This window comes from Podarcis muralis, chromosome 1 (assembly GCF_964188315.1).
Source record: "Podarcis muralis chromosome 1, rPodMur119.hap1.1, whole genome shotgun sequence".
Classification (NCBI taxonomy): Eukaryota; Metazoa; Chordata; class Lepidosauria; order Squamata; family Lacertidae; genus Podarcis; species Podarcis muralis.
In genome coordinates, this window is record NC_135655.1 from 11,363,654 (window position 1) to 11,378,481 (window position 14,828).

General features: G+C 43.5%; 1 protein-coding gene across 3 annotated transcripts in view; it reads left to right on the forward strand.

Annotated features, from left to right (window-relative positions):
* Positions 1–14,828, forward strand: part of BRF1 (BRF1 general transcription factor IIIB subunit) — a 195,972-nt gene that overhangs the window by 89,997 nt on the left and 91,147 nt on the right. For all 3 annotated transcript variants that reach the window (XM_028744966.2, XM_028744875.2, XM_028745043.2), the window contains one exon: positions 7,884–8,010. In XM_028744966.2, the coding sequence (XP_028600799.2) occupies positions 7,884–8,010 (127 nt within the window). The remainder of the gene's footprint in view (positions 1–7,883; positions 8,011–14,828) is intronic.

Below are 14,828 nucleotides of genomic sequence, written 5' to 3' on the forward strand. Positions count from 1 at the left end.
GGTGGCGCTATGGGTAAAAGCCTCAGCGCCTAGGGCTTGCCGATCAAAAGGTCGGCGGTTCGAATCCCACGGCGGGGTGCGCTCCCGTTGTTCGGTCCCAGCGCCTGCCTACCTAGCAGTTCGAAAGCACCCCCGGGTGCAAGTAGATAAATAGGGACCGCTTACTAGCGGGAAGGTAAACGGCGTTTCCGTGTGCGGCTCTGGCTCGCCAGATGCAGCTTCGTCACGCTGGCCACGTGACCCGGAAGTGTCTCCGGACAGCGCTGGCCCCCGGCCTCTTGAGTGAGATGGGCGCACAACCCTAGAGTCTGTCAAGACTGGCCCATACGGGCAGGGGTACCTTTACCTTTACCTTACAGAGATGTTAAGGCAAGGATTCCACTGCCTTGCAAGCATTTCATTTAATATGCTGGCAACAAAAATTATTAGGGCTTAGGCTCAGATGCTGTGGACTTGTTTTAAGTAAAACCCATGGGATGTATTTGCAACTCATAGGATGGAAGGTGATTCTCCCTGTAGTTTTGCTGCTGATAAAAGAAATCTCTTTAAAGCCCAGCATTTGAAATGCTTCAGAGGTTGAAGTGAACCATACAGTAGCATGCACAAATGAGTCAACTTTATTAAGTAATACAACGTCATTGATGGGTCTGAATGACAAAGGTGTTGTATGATAGAAATTTTCCATGTAATCCCATATGTTTAATTGGCACAGCATTTTTTAAAAAAAGTTTTATAAAAAAAAAGCTTTCCGTTTTAAAAAGTGCTTGTGTTTTGTCGAGTTCATCTTGCAAAAACACATACACTTTTTAATCATTTGCATTAAATAGGAATTCTAAAACCATTGTCTGTACAGTCTGTACAGTCGAGTGGTATGGAGCTTGTCATCCTCCCTTAAAAAGCAAATAGCTGCAGAATTATCTCACTGATTTTTTCTGTTGCTTATGCTTTCAATAAATGCTAAAATACTTAAGTCTGAAAAATGACTTGAAAATGCAGTTTAATATATTGGATGTATTACCGGTAAGCTATAGTTTTTGACCTGGCAATATATCGTGAATTATGTGTGCGTGCTGTGCCAAAATCACAATGTGGGAAAAACTTTGAAGCTAGCCAATGCCTCTATATACCTCCGTCTTTATCTCAGATACTGTGATTATATCAGTATATCACAATGTTTAGCTGGTGGTATATTGTGATGTTGGAAACCAGATGTCACCCAGCCCTACTTGACACTGTTGTGATTGACAGGTGGCTGGTCCTGCATACGTGTCAAACTTGGCCCAGATCTAGTTTGCCATCCCGCTGCTTTATAGCATCAAATGGCATATCTTTAATTAATTTTTCTTCCTAATCCACTTGATAAGTTTCAGGGCAAATCCTGGCTTCATAGGAACATCATTTGAAAGCCACAATTCTGACTGATTGATCTTTAGTTGATCAACATACCGATTTAAGCCCATTTAAAAGCGTGTGGCACTGCAGAGCAGATACTTTGCACAGTTTCCAAATCATTTGGATGGATTATTGGCGCGCAGCCTTCATTTTATTTGAGTGATAGCAAATGTGCTGAATTGTAGTGGAAGCACATTCATTTGAGCAGTTGTTTAAAATGAAGGAGCGTAACTGCAAAATTCGTGCTTTGAAATGTTTACTCAGGTCATGCATATCAACTAAATTGACAGTGTTATTTACTTTGACAAGGTAAACGTGACAGCTGAATTATTTTCAGGGAGCTATAATTACAACTGTATTTATCACAAATCCATAAAACATGATTGATGTTTCTCAAATAACCCCACATTATATTGCATTTATCGCAGAGGCATATTCAAAACAAACCTTTTTGAGTAAGTCTTCCTGAGCCCAAGATTTTTCCTTCAAGCACTTAGATTCTTGAAATGTCATTAGGTAGAAGTTGGCTGAATTAATAAGTACTTGTTTCACATAACTGTTTAAAAAACGCACACACACACTGCTTCTTGTGATAGACATTGCTTTTTCACCTGAGGTTTTTCTCAGGGTGAGGTTGGGAGTAGATTTCTTGCCCCTTCCTCTCCCTGTTCCTCTTTTTCTCAGTTCGTTGTATCTGGGGAGGACTGCAGTTCAGTGGCAGAGCCCATAATTTGCACACAAAAGCTCCTAAGTTCAGTCCCTGGCATCTCCGGGTAGGACAAGGAAGGAAGTCTGGTAGAGCTGTCAGCCGTCAATATAGACAAGGAGTTCTTGTTGGACTCCCATGAGCACCAACCAGCATAGTCAATGATCAGCTGTGGGGGGAACTTCAGTTCATCTGAAGGGCACTCCATTGCCTACCCCTGATATTGCGCAATACTGTGTTATATGGAACAATGGTCCTATCTTCCAGAATCTTCTTGGTCATTAGTTTCTGCCTTCCATCAACTGCATCCAAGTCTTGGAGCTTTATAAAATCATATACACTGGAACTGTGCACACTCTTAACCTGTATTGACAGTTTTTGGAGAATTCATAATTCTTTTGCTTGTTTTCCCCTGTTCTGGAGGGTAGGACTCCAGTTCTGGGCACCACAGTTCAAGAAGGACACTGACAAACTGGAACGTGTCCAGAGGAGGGCAACCAAAATGGTCAAAGGCCTGGAAACGATGCCTTATGAGGAACGGCTAAGGGAGCTGGGCATGTTTAGCCTGGAGAAGAGGAGGTTAAGGGGTGATATGATAGCCATGTTCAAATATATAAAAGGATGTCATATAGAGGAGGGAGAAAGGTTGTTTTCTGCTGCTCCAGAGAAGCGGACACGGAGCAATGGATCCAAACTACAAGAAAGAAGATTCCACCTAAACATTAGGAAGAACTTCCTGACAGTAAGAGCTGTTCGACAGTGGAATTTGCTGCCAAGGAGTGTGGTGGAGTCTCCGTCTTTGGAGGTCTTTAAGCAGAGGCTTGACAACCATATGTCAGGAGTGCTCTGATGGTGTTTCCTGCTTGGCAGGGGGTTGGACTCGATGGCCCTTGTGGTCTCTTCCAACTCTATGATTCTATGACTCAAACCAATGGCTCCAAGTTGCGAGAAAGGAGATTCTGACTAAGCACCAGGAAGAACTGTTTGAAAGTAAGAGCTGTTGGACAGTGGAAGGGTCTCCCTTGGGAGCTTATAGACTCTCCTTCCTTGGAGGTTTTTAAACAGAGGCTCAATGGCCATCTGGGTGCTTTAATTGAGATTCCAGCATTGCAGGGGGTTGGACTAAATGACCCTTGGTCTCCATTCCGACTCTACAATTCCAGGATTCTAGGATTCTTATACTGAATGACATTTCCTTCGGCTTCACTTTGTAGGGGTGAACAAGTTCATGTACACAGCAGACTCTAGCATGGGTTATTTTTAGGAGTGGAAGAAGAGTGATATTCTGGGGGGTTTTTTGCTATGTGATAGGTCAGGTTCTGATGCTTTTCATGGGCATTGTATTAAACTTTTTTAACAATGAAAGAGAGCAAGATGAGGGGAGGTTATATTAAGCACTCGGGGTAGGGTGGGGAACATGCAATGTCAGTGGTTAGCGGATATGTGTCAGACAAGACGGATCTTGAATCAGCTGTTAAGCAGATGGCTGAGAAGAGGAATTTGGGATCTTACCAAAAGGAAAAGAATGTTTGTTATGAATGGAAGTGCATGGCTTTTTTTGGTATCTGGATACAAATTTCATTGGAGAGGCACCAAGAATTGCTTTGCTAAATTAAGTAGAGGCCTGAAATACATACTAGCATAATTTCAAAGTGCTATCATTGGTTGAATGACAAGCAGCTTGCTCGCACATTAGGCAAAGATCCAATCTGAGTATCTTTCTGATATTTCTTCCAGTAAGTTCCCTGATCAACCTCTGTTTTCCTTCCATAGAGAAAGTGCCATTTTCCCCACAGGATTTTCCTCCAAGCGAGTCTAACATTTCAGCAAACTATTTACAACAAAGACACTAAGAATTTGCTGGTAGACTTCAGTACTTTCATTTTCACACTCGCTTAAGCAGTTGTCAGCATTGCTGTCGCTTGAGAGTTGCAGCTACAAAGTCAGTACAAAAACAACCCAAAATGTTTTGCTGCTTCTTCCTTTTGCCCTTAGACTATCATTGATCCATAGATGAGCTAGAAAAATTTTGGGTCCCCGAAGATTTCTTTGACATAGTCTGTGACACTTGTAAGAGGATTACAAGTTATGTTTGTCTAACTCTGACAGAATCATTGCTGCTTTTGCCGGAATTAGAAAGTACTTGTCTAAGTTCAAATCTTTACAGCACCCTTGGCTTGAGGCCAAGCTGTGCTTAGGTTTTCCCCCTGTACATGTGGCCAAAATCTGGTTTCTTGACTAGCAATATGCTAATCATTGTGATGGGTCAGGGACTGGTATGTAGATGTTGTGATGTGAGGATACCTACATTGTATTACAAGAACTCCTGGGAGGTACAGCACATCTCTGCTTCTGCTCTGAACAGACACACATTGCCTTGTCTTGTTGCATTTCTGTCATTGTTGTTGTTGTTTAGTCGTTTAGTCGTGTCCGACTCTTCGTGACCCCCTGGACCAGAGCACGCCAGGCACTCCTGTCTTCCACTGCCTCCCGCAGTTTGGTCAGACTCATGTTTGTAGCTTCGAGAACACTGTCCAACCATCTCGTCCTCTGTCGTCCCCTTCTCCTTGTGCCCTCCATCTTTCCCAACATCAGGGTCTTTTCCAGGGAGTCTTCTCTTCTCATGAGGTGGCCAAAGTCTTGGAGCCTCAGCTTCACAATCTGTCCTTACAGTGAGCACTCAGGGCTGATTTCCTTAAGAATGGATGTGTTTGATCTTCTTGCAGTCCATGGGACTCTCAAGAGTCTCCTCCAGCACCAGAATTCAAAAGCATCAATTCTTTGGCGATCAGCCTTCTTTATGGTCCAACTCTCACTTCCATACATCACTACTGGGAAAACCATGGCTTTAACTATACGGACCTTTGTTGGCAAGGTGATGTCATTTCTGTCATTGGGGGCCAGCAATCCAGGGTCACAGCTGAAGAGCATGCTTTGGTAGCATCATAACCTGGTCTTAGCCTGTAGAGCGTTATCTCATACCAACCTGCCAGGTCGATAAGGGTCAAATCTGTTACTTGCCTCAAAACAACCAGCCTGTTTCTATCCTCATACTCCCTTTTTCATCTGCAGGAGATCCTATGCTGCTTTACTTTTTGCTGGCCACTTTTGAGGGTGTTGTGTTGGAGATAGGGGTTCATGGATGTGGATTCAGACAGTGCTGCCTTCTTTTTATTGGTGAAAAACGAGGCGCTGATATTCATATCTTGATAAAAGGCAAATTGTTTCTGTTTTACCTGAGGATTTGACCTTTAATTTGAAGGGCTTCAGGTACTTGTGGTCTCTTTTAATGGGGCACGTAATTTTGTATAGATGTGGGTTGTGGTCTTTTTTAAAAAAAAGTTTTGTATTGGTTGTGTTCGTTGTCATTGGTTTTTGGGTCTACATTGTAAGTCACTTTGGATGACTTCGGTGAGGAAGGTGATTTAATAATGATAATGATAATACCAGTGCTGTGGGTGCCAGCACAAAACGACTGCCATGGGCGGCAGCAGCAACAACAAAAAATGTGATGGAATTTTGTACCTGTGATGCCATCACAAAAAGCACTGTGTGTGTATAGCACAGACTTCCTCAACCTCGGCCCTCCAGATGTTTTTGGCCTACAACTCCCATGATCCCTAGCTAGCAGGACCAGTGGTCAGGGATGATGGGAATTGTAGTCTCAAAACATCTGGAGGGCTGAGGTTGAAGAAGCCTGGTATAGCAGGAGAGAAGAGAGTTGGATATAAGTCAACTTATAAGTCATGGATATAAGTCAACAGGCAGCTAGGGTGGCTCCTTTTGCCACCTGTTTTATTTCATGTGGCAAGGCCACCGTGAGAGTTAATAGGGCAGCCCCCAGGACCCTCCCCACCCTCTTAGGTCACAGTAGGAACAAGGGCCAGGAGTCGCATCCAATTTCAGTTGGGGTGGGGGTCAGTGCTGTCCCTATTCACGCCTGCTTCCAGACTGCTACCTGCTCTTCTGTATGCACTATGCATGTGTGTGCAGAATGAACAAAATAAATAAATCAGAGAAACTGCTTGGTGAAAGAAACCAGCTATCCCATCTCTTGCTGGTAACAGGTGTCTCGATCACTGCTTCCCCCACTACCACCACCAAAACAAGCCCAGATCATTTTCTTTCTTGGTTGGTCCCAATCCAGAGGTACAGAATTATCTTGGATAGCCAGTTCTGTAACTTGTAAAGACTGTAACTTTTCAGGAAGTGGGAAAAGGGGCCGATTACATTGAAAAACCTCACCTGAAGATTCAAGGTGAAGCTTGTGATGGTATGTAATGCCTTCTTGGAGAACAGTTGGTACTTGAATTCCTGCAGGATAGGTCCTCCTGGCATGAGAGATGGATGGTTCATCCACTAGGCATAGCTTTTGCCATTTTGTGGCGTACGGTTGCTATTTCCCCCTAGTCTGAGGGGTGCTTGCAGTGCAGGTGCTAAGAGCAGAAGCCAGGAAGTCCCTGCTTCAAGCTTCACATTCGCCTGGAGCTCATCAAGTAGTGGTTGCAAAGTGATTGTCCTTTCAGCTCCAGCTTCCTGCCAGCAGCAATATGGGGCTGATAATATTGGCCTGCCTCACAAGATTACTGCAAGAGTATATGAAGTGCTTTGAACACTTAAAATGTGCTATAAGAATGCAAAGTGTTATTAAGTACGTAGTGTTCATCACACTTGAAGTGAGGAGAGGGGGGAGAAATGCTTCTAAAAGCAGCATGGTTATTCCCAGGCCAGAGCTGGGAATCATTTCTTGTACTCTATTGATTTGAAAGTATTGGATAAATTTCCCCCACATTTTGGTGTTTGTGTGTGTGCTAAAAAAAACACAACACCCAAAATGTCACTGCTCGAGCTTTGCATGTGTAACATAACATTGCACATTCGTTCCCAAATATCTCAAGTTAAAGGATCTCAGGTTACAGGCTTGGAAGAGACCTCTACTTTTGACTCTGTAGGCCTTGCTGTCAGTGCAGGGCTGGATGACTTAAACTTGATTGCAATATGGGGGATATCATGAATATCATGAATAAACAATATTGATTTATTACATTTTTTTTGAGGTGAACGTAAAGCTTGTTCCTGCATTTTAATTTGACTACTGTTAATGACGTAGTAGCGTCTTCTATTTTTGTGGAAGAAGGCTTTCTCTGAGGTATAACCCAGTAATTTATGGAATGCTCATTGTATATCTGTAGAACTTTTAAAAATAATTATAAGAATTTGTACAAATGGTTTTGTTGCTTTTAGAGCTTGCATTTTTTGTCTTTATCTCATTTTTATTTTGTTATATACAGTGCTTTGATAGCTTCAGGCTGTGCAGCAGTTTATAAATTAGTCAAGTTAATGATAATTATAAAGATCTATAAAGGTCGATTATAAAGGAAATTAAATGCAGGAATTTCCTTGTGACTTCACTGTTTATAACCCCGCTATCCATGGGCATATATGTTCCTGCAACTCACGATAGCACTTCATACATCTGATTAAAGCTCTTGCCCTATTTAATTGTTAGTCTAAAGGTGCCACAATGTTCTTTCTTATTTTTGCTGTAGCAGATTAATATGACTATCCCTCTGGAATTGCATTTCAGTGGGCATTTTATGTTGGAAAAAAGATTATAGGCCTTGCTTGTTGGTCATTCAAGACGGGTTATTTGAAATTGTTTTGGCTGAGCTCTTTACTTAGTTTTGTTTTGAATTGGGGAACATCTTTTACATCTTTTTCTGTTGGTCTGCTGTGAAATTCACGGAGAGAAATCCTGTGTTAACCTTTTCACATGTGCTTTTAGACTTACAGAGTTTGAAGACACACCTGCAAGTCAGCTAACAATAGATGAGTTCATGACAATTGATTTGGAAGAGGAATGTGACCCTCCTTCATTTACAGCTGGTCAACGAAAGATAAAGATTCAGCAGGTGAGTGCTTTTGTACGCATAGTTCTTCCTTGGTTTTGTGGCTGGAGAGGCAGTGTCTATAGAATTCTATCCTGCTTTATTCTTCCATCTGGAAGCCAAGAGCGATGAAAAATAACCACATGAAAGCGCACATAATACCAGCAAGATCATATAATAGTGAGGTCAGCCCCAACACGTCATCGAAACCTGATGTGTAAAAATAATTCTCAAAAACAATCAGGATCAGGATCTACTTAGACCCATCCATGTGTCATGAAAAAGAAAAAAATATTTAATATCTGTTTCATCATTCATCTAAATGTGTGAACTTTCCAAAGCACCAGCACAAAGAAGACCCTGCCCTAAGCCCTTTCAGGTTTTACTTTCAGCGCAGAGCAAAGCATTGCCAACTGATAACGTGTGAAATTTCATTGATTGGCATCAGCTCGAGCTATTGTTGATTTTGTTGATTTATTTATTTATTATTCACACATTTTACAGTATACCTTCTGCATCTTTTTACATTTTTTTCATCTTACAGCATTTCATTCAGATTTCCCAATCTAATCCTCTAGAGAAAACCTTCATTCTGCTGCATCTCAATTAGTTTCTCCGCCATTCTTTGCTCCCATCTTTTCCTTAGTTTCTATTGCTGCTGCTCAGAAAATTGTTCCCACTTGCAAACGTCATCTCTTTTTAAGTATTCTCCAAGATATTCCCACTTGCCCCTTGTTTCCCTTTCATCCCAGTCCCTTATTTTGGCTGTCATACTTGCTAATCCTACGAACTCTATGAGGTTTTTGTACAGCCATTGATCTTTTGTTGGTATGGTGCTATTGTTGATTTTAATGCTTGCTTCTTTTGGGTAGGATGACAGGAGATAATACGGGTGGGGTGGGTGTGATAAATGGTGTTTTCCACATTGTATTGTATTGTCACCCCACCCCCCATTTCCAAATTTCAGAGGTGAGTGATGGTCCTTCTATAGCCAAAGTGGTACCATTTGCAAACGAGGGAGTAGATAGCGACAGGCACGAAAGAACCCCAAGGCTTGCAAAAGTATTAAAAAAATTAGAAAAAGAAAAGTAAGGGGAGAACTTCCCCGAACAGACCAGTGAGGATGGTGTACTGTATTTTAAAATACAGTTTTAAAAAAGATTAAAATACAACATTAAAACATTAGGATCCAGCCTCTTCACAGGAGGAGAAAGGAAAAAGAAAGAGGGGGAGGGAATCAAACTGATTCCAAGCCAAAGGACAGGTGGAACAACTCTGTCTTGCAGGCCCTGTGGAAAGAAATCAGATCCCGCAGGGCCCTGGTCTCATGAGACAGAGCGTTCCACCAGGCCGGAGCCAGTGTTGAGAAGGCCCTGGCTCTGGTTGAGGCTAATCTAACTTCCTTAGGGCCCGGGACCTCTAGGGTGTTGCTATTTATGGACCTTAAGGTCCTCTGTGGGGCATACCAGGAGAGGCGGTCCTGTAGGTATGAGGGTCCTAGGCCGTGAAGAGCTTAGAGGTCAAAACCAGCACCTTAAATCTGACCCTCAGGATCATTCTACACTGCGGCATTTTGTTGCAGGCCCAGCTTGTTATTCTATATTGTCTTTTGCTCCTACCAGAATACTGATCTATTGTTAAGTACAAACACTGTAGGTTGAATCTATTCTGGGCAATGCCATGTTGGCTTGTGTAGCCTTCAATTCATTTGTAGCACAATTTGTCTTCTGTTTCCACTGGTACCCTCATATTACATGAACCATACTTGTTGCTGATACAAAACTCGAAAGGTACCATCCTGCAAACAAATGCACTATCCCAACCACTCATTTTTAAATGACATAGAGCAGCGGCTAATCCTCCAAGCAGCTGGTCCTCTGAGCTACTCACTCAGAAAGAGGTTTTACTTAACCTTCCAGTGGTGTCCAAACTTTTTTCAAAGAGGGCCAGATTTGATGAAGTGAAGGGCCGTGAGGGCTGACCAAAGGGCCAACTAAAGTTGTTGACTTTTTTAAGGATTGAAGTTGTTGAGATTTTTTTAGGATTTTACCCCAGGAAATAAACTGCCACAGGGGCCGGATTAGGCCCTCGAAACGGACTTTGGACATGCCTGCCAATTGCAAGGTTGAGGCCACTGACGTGCATGGGGATGGCTTCATTTCAGATATTATTTAAACTCCCCCATTCACCTCAATTTATCTGGTGAGAATTTCATGCTTGCTGAAAGCCACCCTGCCTGACCATTACCCTCTGAACAAGTTCTCACCCTGGTGACCGATGCTGCCAGATGTACATTTCAGATGCCTGAAACTGGTGATGAGGATTTGGGCAAGCAACTCCAGGCTGAAAAATTCAGATTCCTAGGAAACAGCCTCGGATGTTTTATTTCCTTGGATTTTTTTGAGTTTGGCCCAGAAACATACCCACCAGTATGTCCAAAAAGGCAGACTCCGCTGAGTTACTCAGTACTTTTTTATTTTATCTGTATTAGCTGTGGGCTTTGGCAGGGAAGGGCTAATATTTGACAGGCCCAAGTGTGCCAAGAGAAAAATGAGTCAAGTCCGCTACTGGACACACACACAGCCCTTTCAACAACTGCCAAAGAGGCATTCATTACACAGTCTAACACACATTCTGGAAAGCTGCGGAATGACCTGGGCGGTGGTGATACGCTTTTCATATTGATAAAATTATTTTAAAAAGACCCTTCTCCCTTGCACTGATAGCTCAATTTCTAACAGCTCTTGACTTCATTATATTACCTATTATTTACTTAGAACCATCAATGTGTAGGGTGTCTTTCTTTACATGTGAAAATGAGAAAAATCCACACCCTAAGGAATTAGAAGTCTTTTTTGAAAGAAAGAAAGAAAGAAAGAAAGAAGAAGAAGAGTTTGGATTTGATATCCCGCCTTTCACTCCCTTTAAGGAGTCTCAAAGCGGCTAACATTCTCCTTTCCCTTCCTCCCCCACAACAAACACTCTGTGAGGTGAGTGGGGCTGAGAGACTTCAGAGAAGTGTGACTAGCCCAAGGTCACCCAGCAGCTGCATGTGGAGGAGCGGGGAATCAAACCCGGTTCCCCAGATTACAAGACTACCGCTCTTAACCACTACACCACACTGGCTCTTAACCACTACACCACAGAGGGAAGATGCAAGGAAAAGGGGGAGGAATGTTGGCAAAGGGAAATGCCACTGGCTTCATAGAAAAAGTGGGGTTTTTGAGGAGGGGCTGTAAGGAAGAATGAAATAGCATTGTGGAGTAGGCATTCTGCAAGAGAGGATTAGGCTATTTATGACTGCTTGTCGATGGCTGTTACCTCCTGCATCGAAGCCAGTATGCTCTGATATCGCTGAGGATTACAAGTGGGAAAGTGCCATAGGGCCTACATCCTCCTCATGGGCTTCCTGTAGGCATCTGGTTGGTCACCGTGAGAGCGAATTGCTGGACCAGATGCGCCACTGGGCTGACTGATCAGAGTGCTTAGGTTCTTATGCCTAGAGGGGGCAGCAAGGGTGAGTGGGTGGAGCCATTTGAGAGCAAGCCTTGCCCAGTCTTGTGTTTGGGCAGCAGAGGAGCAGCAAAGTTTGAAGAATGAAGGTCACAGGCAAGGGGTTTAGTGGGAAGTGAGAGCCGAAAGATGGGTCAAGTTCTCAGAGATTTTTAAAGGATGCACTGGATGTGGGAGGGATCGAGAAAGGAGGGAGGCGTGTGATCTGAGCAACAAGGAGTGGTGAACGGTTTTGGCTGTGGAGCTTTCTGGCAGAGGCGAGAGAGGACTCAGCTGTAGCCAGGGAACGCTCAGAGAGAAGATAGTTGAAGAAGTGAATATGTGCCAGCCCTGCATCAGCGTTTTGAGTTCTGTGCCCGCCTTTGCTTGGGAAATTCTGCTGGGCACGAGCGTTCGCTCCGTTTGCAGAGCCGTCACAGTTGCTTTCAACATAATTCCTGGCAGGTTACCTGCTGTGCCCAAGTTCTCCCCATCAGCTCACCACCCAGTGCAGCGACAAATTTATTCTGACTTACAAGATTTAAAATCTTTCACACGATACAGCTGAGCTTATTTTGTTGCCTGTACATTCCTTCTCTTCTGTATGCCACTCTCATTCTTCCACCCCAATTAACCAAGGCCACAGCTGGAAAGGTATTTGCTTGTTAATTGGATCCCCCCCCTCACCAAAAAAACCCCTTTTCAAGTTCTGCTCCCAATGGAGATGCCCAGGGTTGGGGGAGGAATACAACGTTACATAGAATTCTGTGTTTCAACTGGTCCATTTTAAAATAAGCACTGCTATTAATTACGATTAAATTGCATTGGAATTGCTCCAAATGTTGCTTGCCAAGACATGCAGAGTGTCACTAGAATCTGCTCCTGAGCTGATTCTCCTGAAATATCTATCACTAATTTTGCATATAAATTATTATCACTGTGGGGGAAAACACCCACCCACCTACTTCCTCCTCCTCCTCCTCCTCCTCCTCCTCCTCAGTGTTGTCTTTAAATCCTCTTTTTCCAAAAGGTTTTCTAGAGACATTTTCAAAAAGTTTTTATCCCCACCAGATCTTTGCTGAAACTTAACTTTGCCTTTTGAAACTACAACTATGTAGTTTCCAGAATGCGGCAGCTAGACTGTTGACAGGAAGCGGCCGTGAGACCACATAACACTCGTCTTGAAAGACCTACATTGGCTCCCAGTACGTTTACGAGCACAATTCAAAGTGTTGGTGCTGACCTTTAAAGCCCTAAACGGCCTTGGTCCAGTATACAGTGGTACCTCGGGTTACATACGCTTCAGGTTACAGACTCCCGCTAACCCAGAAATACTACCTTGGGTTAAGAACTTTGCTTCAGGATGAGAACAGAAATCGTGCGGTGGCGGCGTGGCAGCAGTGGGAGGCCCCATTAGCTAAAGTGGTGCTTCAGGTTAAGAACAGTTTCAGGTTAAGAATGGACCTCTGGAACGAATTAAGTATGTAACCAGAGTTACCACTGTACCTGAAGGAGCATCTCCACCCCCATTGTTCTGCCCGGACACTGAGGTCCAGCGCCCAGGGCCTTCTGGCGGGGTCCCTTGCTGCGAGAAGCCAAGTTACAGGGAACCAGGCAGAGGGCCTTCTCGGTAGTGGCACCCGCCCTGTGGAACGCCCTCCCACCAGATGTCAAAGAGAACAACAACTACCAGACTTTTAGAAGACATCTGAAGGCAGCCCTGTTTAGGGAAGCTTTTAATGTTTGATGGACTATTGTATTTTAATATTCTGTTGGAAGCTGCCCAGAGTGGCTGGGGAAGCCCAGCCAGATGGGTGGGGTATAAATAAATTATTATTATTATTATTATTATTATTATTATTATTATTATTATTATTATTATTATTTTGAAGGTACTTACACATTTGGATGCTGACTCATTCTGTCAAGGAGGTAGCTGGGAATGATACCAAAGGATCTATCCAAACTGGGTGGCAACATGATGCCAGAAGAGATATTTCCACTTAGGTGTATAAAGCAATGGCCACAGCTCCATGGTAGAGCACAGGCACACAGAAGGTCTCTGTTTCAGTTGTGAGCATTCCTTTTATGAAGACCAGACAGCAGGTGATGGGAAAGACCTCTTTGTGAGACCCCAAACAGCCAGCCTGAGCAAACAATGCTGGGCTGGGTGTTAAACTAGTCTGCACCCTATAAGGCGGTTCCCTGTGGCTTAGAATAGGGGTTGCTAACCTTTTTGTCCCAGGAAACACACTTCAGATTTTGAAAGAGTGCCCTGGGTGCCAGTCACAAAGTGGCTGCCATGAGGCTGTGGCATAATACAAAATCGCCGCCGGCATAAAACGAAGTGAGAGAAAGTACAGTCGTTGCTTCACCCACCACCCTCGGACAACCTCTTGCTTAGCATGCGAAGACAGCTTTTGACTGCTGGTACAGGAAGATACAGAACACAGTTACTCAAATGATGAGCAGGCCAGAGCATCTTTCTTACAAGGAATGAATAAGGATGTTACAGATTTTAGTTGAGAAAACAGTGGATTTAAGTGGGGTGGGGTGTTAATGGAGGTTTATAAAATTACCAAATTGTGTGGGGTAATTAGACAGGGAGGGATTGTTCACTTTCAGAGTACTAGATGTTGTCACCCAATGAAATTGACTGCCTTAACACTGCTCAGTCCAGGCAAGAGAGGTTCTTGTTTATGAGGAGAGAAGTTTCCTATTCAATAGCAATCAGGCACCTTGTGCATGTGTGTGCGCACACTTGAGTCAGCAGTGGGAAAATCTGCATACTCAGATTGTAGAGACAAAATTGAGTATCCCATTAAATATAAAGCCCTATAAATGCCATGCATTGAATGTGGTCTTTTGAGAAATAGCCAGTTTGTGATGGCTATAAATGTAGTTGGTGTCCCTCTCCCTGTGACATTTATGGCAGCCACAGACAGTAAAATGCAGGGCTAATCCATTGCAATTTCCCTGTTGGTACATGAGAGCCATTATGCCTTTACTGTGCAAAATGAGTACTCTCTGCACTCTCTTATTTTTGATGATGATGTTTATTTTAATTATCTGATGCTTAGGAAGCACCAGACAGACCTCTTTCCTGGGCAGTTGCAACCAATCTACAACTTGTCAGAAGTTGCCTTGAACTAGGTCAGAGTATTTGTCCATCTAGCCCAATGTTGTATGCTTTCACTGGCAGCAGCTCTCTAAGGTCTTAGACCGAGGACTTGCCCATCTCCTGCTACATCATCAGCTTCATTGAACATGGTAGGAACTGAACCTGGGATCTTCTGCATGCAACGTATGTGCCCCACCATTGAGCCAATGTGTGTAGGTGGCCATATGAA